Raw genomic sequence first — 8399 nt, forward strand, 5'->3', positions numbered from 1 at the left:
CCAGCAGCCAGAGGCTGTCCCCAGGAGCTGTGCTCACAGGGCAAGGAAAACCCAGGCAGATCAGCATGTTGGCCCTGAAATAGCCTCTTCGTGCTGGTGTCAGCAACACCTCCCCTCTGGAAATAATCAGCAAGAGCTCAGGCTCTCAAAGCTGCTATTGCCAGTTCCGAACATGGAAGCAGGCAGAAAGCCTGCCCTGCCTGAGCCATGGGACTGCGGCACACATCACATGAACTGAGCAATGCTATATTTGGACACTGTGTTTTTGGCTGCTTTGAGCCTTTCCAACTTGTTCCCTTAATGGTACTATCTGAAAATTCACCTCCTTGTAGGAAGCAATGTTTCCACTGCACTGCTTGGGATCCCTGAAAACTGGGACTACCGCTGGGGTCAGAAGAGGAGCACACTGTACTGTGTGTATGTACAATGTTATGTGCAATGGTACTCAGTCCGCAAGTGGATGTCTGCTTCCCCAGAGAGCTCTGGCACGGTGCCTCCATACTGTTCACAGGGCTGTGGTGTTGAACCCCTGCACTTGTCTGTCCTGGGAATGGCCTAGGTCACTGCACAGCCTTTGACAACCAGGGACCCTGGAAAAGGACCTGGTTTATTTTGCCTCTGAGCAGGCCCAGGCGATTCCGCAACTGGGCTTCACCTCTTAGTGTTGAAGAGAATGGCTTGACTTTATGACTGTATGCTCCTTCAATGGACAGAGCTGGTTCATCAGGCTGAAAGACCCTTGAACATCATGGGAATAAGGCTAGATCATGTCCCTGAATCCCAGAGATATTCATAGTGTTTCTTTCTTCCATCCTGGAGAGTGCTTAGACAGGAGAAGCTGAAACATCTTCAATCTTCTTAATAAATCTGTGCTTCTTTAAAGCTTGCCTTCTTCAGCTGTAAGACTGGGATGCATTTACAATGCAGCAGCCTGTGCTCTGAGCAGGCATGTGCTCCTGAAGCACTGCATTACCTCCTCAACTCTGGGAGGCTGAAGAAGCATTTGCTCTCCACGATGCCACAAAACAAGGCCTCCAGGCAGACTGGAGACTTGAAACCATGCCTCCAGCCTCCCCTGACAGCACTCAACCTGTCAAGCTGGTCTGGGAAAAAGGAACTTGCTCTGATCACAGGAATTAAACACCAACGGGATTGCTCCATGGCCACCCCACCAGATGAAACTCCTCTCACAGCAGCAGTGCCAGAACCACCTGCAAAACCCCTGGGTTTGAGCGAGCGGTAGCCAGGAGCAGTGTGGAGGGAGCCTAGCACAGCTGCCAGGGATACAGTCCTCCTCCAACATAAATCCATGCAAGACTGTGTGGCTTCACCCTGGTGATCAGTAGAGAAGGCATCCCCAACTGAAGTTGCAGCTATGACTGAATATCATCCCTCTTTTTCCTCAAATCCAGCTGCAGCTGTAGCCAACGAAGTCACCTTCATAATTGCAAGGGTGGCAGAGAAAGTTTTGCCAGACTGGGAGAGAAGGGAAGTCTGACCTCATGCAGCCTGGGGACAGTCTCTCCCCCTCCACACTACCCTGGCCCACCGTCCCCCAGCCCAGCACCGACAGAGATGTTGGTACCTGGGTGTCGATCCACTTCACACCCTCAGGGGTGTGATCCACACGGCCGTAGAAGTGCACAGGGAGCATGTACTCTGGGCGAGCTTTCTCCCAGGGATTGCCATAGCGTAGCCAGTCATCGGCCTCCTCCACCTGCAAGAGGCAAATGGGGTTCAAGTGATGGCTTGTCTCTCCAAGTGAAGGCTAAACTAGGCTCTCCAAACGGAGGCCAGTTTAAAAGCAAAGCTTTAGTAAGCTGGCTTTAAAAAAGGATATGAAGAGGCCTCTAGAAGACAGCTGGACTTTTCAAAACATGGATGAAAAGTTTTGAAACTTTTCATTATTTTCATTATAATAATAATCAGCCTCTATGGGCTTTGCAGAGCTGTACAGGTTTAAACCATCCAAATTGCACAGACCCCTGCATTCAGTCTGTCTCAAGGGCTTTACATCCAGTTCGACCGTGATAGCAGGATATATGGGATGTGGTTCCCTAGAAGCCCATTGGTGCTGTTCCTGGCCACAAACCACTCCATGTGACCCAAGTCTTGCTAACTGCTCTGCCCTCTGCCAGAGAGGATTTCTCCTCTCTGCTCATAACAGCACCAACGGGAGTGAAGGGCATTCAGCAGAGCAACCAAGGCTGATGCGCACCAGAAACCAGAGGGGCACTTGGAGAGATGCTTTGTGCCTGCAGGCATTTCTCTGCCAGGCAGGGGCAGGTCTGAGCTACAGCCCAGCATCGCCACCACCCCTGTTCTTTTTTTAAGTAACATCAAGCCAATTAGTGGATGCTTTTTCCCGTTTTCACCATTTATAGGGCCTAGCATTGCAGCTTCTTTGTGGGGAAGGAGGAAAAAACAACCCTCAAACCTCTCACCCTCCTTGAGTTATGGAGAGCTATTTTAAGGGGAAAAAAGGTCCTTTATGCTCAGAAGCAAGGCAAGACTCCTAATGGAAACCATTTCCAGACATAAACTAGGGAAAACTGCCAGGTGGGGCAGTTTTTTAGCCTGTTTTCATTTGCAAAATATTATGATCATGATTGCTACAGGAGAGTCCCTGTTTAAGTCCCTGCTGCCAGTCTCCCAGGGAACCTGCAGGAGCAGCAGCACCCCAGGCACTTGCACGTGTTCCATCATGTTCAAATTCAACCTCCACCAGACACCTTCATTAAGTGTTTAGCCACATCTCCATTCTAAGCCTGACCTCCTGCCCACTCACCACCAGGCTGGATGGGACTCCTGGGTTGTTGCAGCTGTGCTGTGAAGCCCTGGGCAGTTAGACCTCTGGTTCCAGCCATGCCCTGTGGGCTGAGCTCAGACACCAACTTGCCAGGTTGGTGACTGGTGTGGATGAGCTGGGTCAGTGTGTCCCTGGGTCAGTGTCTGCTGCGCACGCACCCCACCGCCCTCATAATTTCTTTTTGCTCAGGCAGTCAGAGCCCTAGGGTCAGCACAAGCAGTAGGAAGTGACAGCTCATTTGGCATCTGGTGGTGGGGTCAAACACCCAGTTTATGAACAGCCCAAGGCACCGCAGTGCTATTTGTTTAGCTGGGCTTTGTCCACAGGTAGAGGCAGCTACTGCAGCTTGAAATAGAAGGAGAAAGGGTGACTTGAGTTTGTCAATGTACCTGCCAGCCATCAACAATCTTCTGATTGAAGATACCGAACTCATAGCGGATGCCGTAACCATACGCTGCCAGCCCCAGGGTGGCCATGGAGTCCAGGAAGCAAGCTGGAAGAGCAGAGCATGGTCACACTGCAAGGAACCTCACCCCTCGCTTGCTGCACTTGCTATGGCATGCTGTGCACAGGGGTGAGGAACTGCCACAACCAATGCCCCAATGCCACTGGAAACACTTATTACTCAGAGGAAATCCACGTGCAGAAGGGACACATGGGGACATCCTGCAGCAGGACCCCATGCACATCCTGCTGAGCCACCACGAACATCCCAAAGTTTTTGGTGACAAGTCACCAAAAACCCAAATCCAGCCTTGTCACAGTGAGAGTTCCTGCCCGAGGTGCCCACACCTTGCTCTACGCTTGCCTGCTGGGTAATGCAGGGCTTCTGACCCCCGACTCATTGCCCCACCAGCTATTTCACTATTATTGCTTTCAAGGCAAACCCTTCCAACCCTCAGCTGCTGGGGCAGCTCTGGTAAAGATTAGCCCTGGGCATTTCCTCTACATTGTGGAGCTCTCACCTCCAGCCCATGGGACAGGCAGACTAAAATAGCAGCTAACAATCTGGCTACAACATGAGAAGCTGCTTGGGCGCCTCTGAAAAGTGAGAGATTTCACAGGGAGGTGAGGAGAAAGGCTCCTCTTTCAGCTGCAGCCCCACCTGCTGCGCTGCAGACTACACAACTACATCTGCTAGATGCTCTCACTGGGGAGGGGGCTTGTTTCTAGCCAGCCAGGGGCAGGCAAGAGGGCACGACGCTGCTGAAGGGCTGCAGGGCGGATGCGCGCTGAAGGTCTGCATCCTGTCCCACTGCAGGCTTGACAGCCTCCGGCCAGACCAGCCTTGGTCCCCGTGCACTCTGCACAAGGAGGGGGCTCCCCTCTCCCTGCATTACCTGCCAGGCGGCCCAGGCCTCCATTTCCCAGCCCAGCATCTTCTTCGATTTCTTCCAGCTCCTCCAAGTCCAAACCCAGCTGTTGGGGAAAGAGCCACAGCAGAACATGTAAGCACCCGCAGCCCACGCCCTGGGGCTGCTCTCCGAGGAAGGCAAACGTAGATCCCAAAACAACACGAAATTAAATCCACAGGACTCTCTGCATCCCCCGACCTGACCCTCTCCACAAAGCATCTCACCAGCCTCTGGCCCCTGGGCAGCCCAATTAACTGGAAAACAATTTAGCTCATCATCAAACGTCACTTTCCCATGAACTAGGTTTCCTTAGAGACCTCAAACAAAACACTCGTCTCCTGGCAGCTCCTCGCGCCAGGAGGCCCTTCCAACCGAACTTGCTGTTGGAGACAGGATGGTGAACGGCCAAGTCAGGGCGCAAGTGACTGCTGAGTCCTGCCCGGGTACGCACGCTGCCCCGCTGCTCACAGCCGCCTGGTCCTTGAGGAGGGGCATGACCACACGGGTAGCTGGTTACTGCAGCATTCGCAGTTATGCTCTGTGCCTTCCTGCGTCCTGCCACCGAGCAGCTTGGCCAGAGCCCATGGCTGGAATTGGTTGTCTCCTCTGCTGCATCTCTTGGGCCGTTTGTTCTCCGGCCCGGGGGCTGCTGCCAGATGAAGGCTAAGCGTGCCAGCAGCAAGGACTCTCCAGAGTCAAGAGATACTGCCTTTCAGAGGGCAGCAGTATTTCACCTCTGTGCCAGGGGGGACAGCAGGGAGTCAGGCTGACACCATGGTTGCTCCCCAAACTGCTCTCCCAGCGCTTCACTGGTCTGCAATCAGAAACCACGAAAGCCTCTTTCACAGCGTGACGGAGTCATGTCATGAAAACCGAGGTGAATTCTCTCAGTGACAGAGCCATTCTGGATATGACACCTCCCATCCCAGCTGGCCACTAGCCATGACGAGCTCTACATTGTTGGAGGCTACAGTGAGGGAAGCCTCCACTTGCATGTTGGGCCTAATCAGCACATGAAAAATGCCTTGCGAAGGGACTTGAGGATGCTCGCTGAAAAAAAAACGGTCTGCCCTCCAAGGCATGATACCTCAGAGAGGAAACGTATCGGGTCCCTCCCTGGAAATCCCTTCCCATTCCTTGGCAGGGAAAGGGCTGGCCAGGACGTTTCATCTGCAATCACAGCACCTCATTTTGACAGACAGTGACAGAGCCCAACTTCCACTAGAAAGTGTAACACGGATCAATCTGGGGGAGTGGGGGGGGAAGAGGAAGGGGTAAAATAAAACTTTTGGGTGAAAAAGCCCAAAAACTCATACTCTGTCAAAAAGGTCACTGTCCTGCTGCAGAGGTGGCTGCAAACCTAAGTAACCATGGCCTCACATTTGTGATTGCCTTGGTGGTACTCAGCTGTGTTTTTTCCAGTTTGAACTCATCCGATGACATTTTAATTCAAGCAAATTAGTTCCCCCCTTCCTTCCTTCCCAGTGATTCACTTTTATCTGGCAGTACTTCTGCGGTGCCTTGTGTACCTGCATGTATGAACTGTCATTTGGTGTTTTGCTGCTCCAGTTTCCCCTTCTGGCCCAGCCTCCCCCATTAGACTACATCTCCCATGATGAGCCATCATTTCTCATAGTAATGGAAACCTATTTGCAGCCTAGGACTCCCTAGTCTTTTGGGATATTGCTTTCTGGATTTTCCCAGCCACTACAGGAAAACAGTGGTTTGATAAAACCATACTCCAACTCTCAAGGAACCCCAAGGTCCCCACTATGGTCTTCTTTAAGGGATGAAAAACACTAACAGAGAGACAAGCTTCGCTTTGTTTAGTCAAAATAACACATCCTGAGGAGGAAGCCCTGAGAAATAAAGATACCCAGCCCTCCGTGTGGAAAAGTTTGGCCAGTTCCTTAGGGGGACCCTGGTACCCCAAGACTTCACCTGGTAAATGGCTTCGTCGCAAGCATTCTGGAGGCCCAGGTTCACCATGGTGTTCTGCAGGGTGCGGCCCATGTAGAACTCCAGGGACAGGTAGTAAATGCGCTGGGGAGGCAAAGCAAGACGCTTACATACAGCACTTCACTTTCATTAGTTGCTTAAAATTAAGAGCAGACCCAAGTGCTTTCCAGAGTAGGGATGTCTTCCCAAACCAGCTCTTGGCACCTCCTCCTGAACACCACACACCACAGTTTGTTTGTCAGAAGGACCTCACACAGGATGCTAGCCAACCCTCTGCAGTGCGTCTCCCTGCCAACAGCCTTCTATAGAAAAATCTCGTTGCCTGTTAAGTGTTTCCCTAATTAACCTAGGGCAAGAATTATGTAGGATGCTGAGTGGTATATTTATACACCGTCAAGCTCAGTTGAGGTGATGCTTACGCTGGGCTTTAAAGTTTTCTCATGCTGAGCTGAAGCTGATCCAGAGCCTGCTGACCGCCAGAGTGAGCCCCCTGCCCCGCACACACCGGCCGGGCTCGGGGCCAGGCCCCTTCCTGCCAGCAATTTTCCAGTAGTCCTATTGCACGGGTCCTCCTGTCCTCCCTGTGCCAAGTTTCACACACATGTGTCACCCTGTTGAACAAATAAACTGTCCCATGGGTGGCAGGGTTCCTGGGACAACTGTGAGAGACAGGCTGCTCTGCGGTGACCTTCCAAGTTTCAGAGGAGCTGTGCCTGTGCTGCGAATGCTAATGAAAGCCTGTTTGTAGGATGAGAAGCGGGTCCTGCAAACTTTTACCCTCACTCAGATTGTAGATATTTTTATAAATAAACAGGAATTTTTAACAGAGCAATAGCTTGACTTTAAATCATGCTTCCCCTTGAATCTCTTCTCTTCGTAGCTGGGATCTTTCCCCGCTAGCCTTGGGACATGCTAAGCAGCAGGATTACCCACTCTGCCACCTCTGCTGGGAGGCCAAAAGGGTCCATCTGCTTCTTGGGGTTCATGCGAAAGAGTGAAAACATCACAGTTGCAGAAGTACTCTGTTCCTTTCAGGGATGTGTTTCTAGTGAAAAATCTAAGCACAGGGGATAGTAAGCGAACCCGCTCCAAGCTCCTCTTAGTCTTTATGGGATCTGCACAATCTCTTCTGTTAGTGCAGCAGAGATAAAAGGGAGAGCTCCATGCATCGGCATAACTCCCAGCATGTGTGCAGCCATACTGGTGTGAAAGTGCAGTTTGTTTCTTGTGTCAAGGCAATATTCATAACCCCGAGAAAAGAGCTGACTCGGGGAGGCACCTGCCTGCACGCTGGGTAGGTATATGCCTTTTCTAGCACAAACCTGCCCTCTGGGGCTCTCCAGTTAAGTGCTGGATCAGGTCTTAATTCAAAAAGATTAGGGCTGAAAAACGTCCTACAGCCCCCAACACCGCCACCCTGATTTGACAAGTGGGGAAGAGAGGAGGGAACAAGCCAAGTTGCCCAGGAACCACCAACTCCCCAGGTTTGGTGACCTGGGAGAGCTTGTCTGGTTTTCAGGAGGCAAGAAACTCCTCTCTAGCCTCAAAGCCGAGCTGCCTGCAGGCTCTGCAGGAGCGAAGCCAGGACATGGCTGTGCTGAGGCATGCGCCGAGACAGGGAGGTGATGATGCCCACAGGGGACACCACCATGGTGGTATGAGTGCAGGACACGGCCATGGTGAAGCATGCAGAGGAGCTGGCAGCAGCATGTGAGGACACACTCACAGGAGGATCAGAGGCTGCAACAGGCACTGGGGTCATAGTCATGGGGATGCCAGTGGGGGGGACATGGCTGCAAGAAGGCTCATCAGGACAGGGCTGCAAAGAAGCTTGTGGGGACACAGCCATGGCAAGCTGTGTGAGGGACATGGCTGTGATGATGCCCATGGGGACAAAGCCATGGCAAGGTGTGTGCAAGGGACATGGCTGGGGCAAAGCCCACCAGGACATAGCCACGGTGTGGTGGGCACAAGGGACATGGCCATGGCAATGCCCACAGGGACACAGTCATGGTGAGCTGCGTGAGGGCCGCGGCCATGGCCGTGGTGATGCCCATGGGGACACTGCCACAACAAGGTGCACGCAAGGGATACAGCCATGGCAGCGCCCACAGGGACGAAGCCGTAGTGAGGTGCATGACAGACCTGGCCACAGCATGGGTCCACGCCTGTGGTGATGCCTCAGAGGACACGGCCGTGGCGATACCCACGGGCCACGTCAGCACTGACACCCGTGGCGGGGGACACGGAGACATCCGCAGGGCCGACGGGGAAGG

The 8399-nt window shown here is 52.7% G+C and overlaps 1 protein-coding gene across 1 annotated transcript in view; it reads right to left on the reverse strand.

Annotated features, from left to right (window-relative positions):
* The window catches only part of PYGB (phosphorylase, glycogen; brain), a 16071-nt gene extending 8962 nt beyond the window's left edge, over nucleotides 1–7109 (reverse strand). Inside the window, exons 1-5 of the mRNA XM_010289909.1 lie at nucleotides 7053–7109; nucleotides 6106–6207; nucleotides 4150–4228; nucleotides 3199–3302; nucleotides 1586–1717 (exon numbers count right to left, since the gene is read on the reverse strand). Coding sequence (XP_010288211.1) covers nucleotides 1586–1717; nucleotides 3199–3302; nucleotides 4150–4228; nucleotides 6106–6207; nucleotides 7053–7109 — 474 coding nt within the window. The remainder of the gene's footprint in view (nucleotides 1–1585; nucleotides 1718–3198; nucleotides 3303–4149; nucleotides 4229–6105; nucleotides 6208–7052) is intronic.
* Nucleotides 7110–8399: the final 1290 nt, after the last annotated feature.

Source organism: Phaethon lepturus, unplaced genomic scaffold (assembly GCF_000687285.1).
Source record: "Phaethon lepturus isolate BGI_N335 unplaced genomic scaffold, ASM68728v1 scaffold8046, whole genome shotgun sequence".
NCBI lineage: Eukaryota > Metazoa > Chordata > Aves > Phaethontiformes > Phaethontidae > Phaethon > Phaethon lepturus.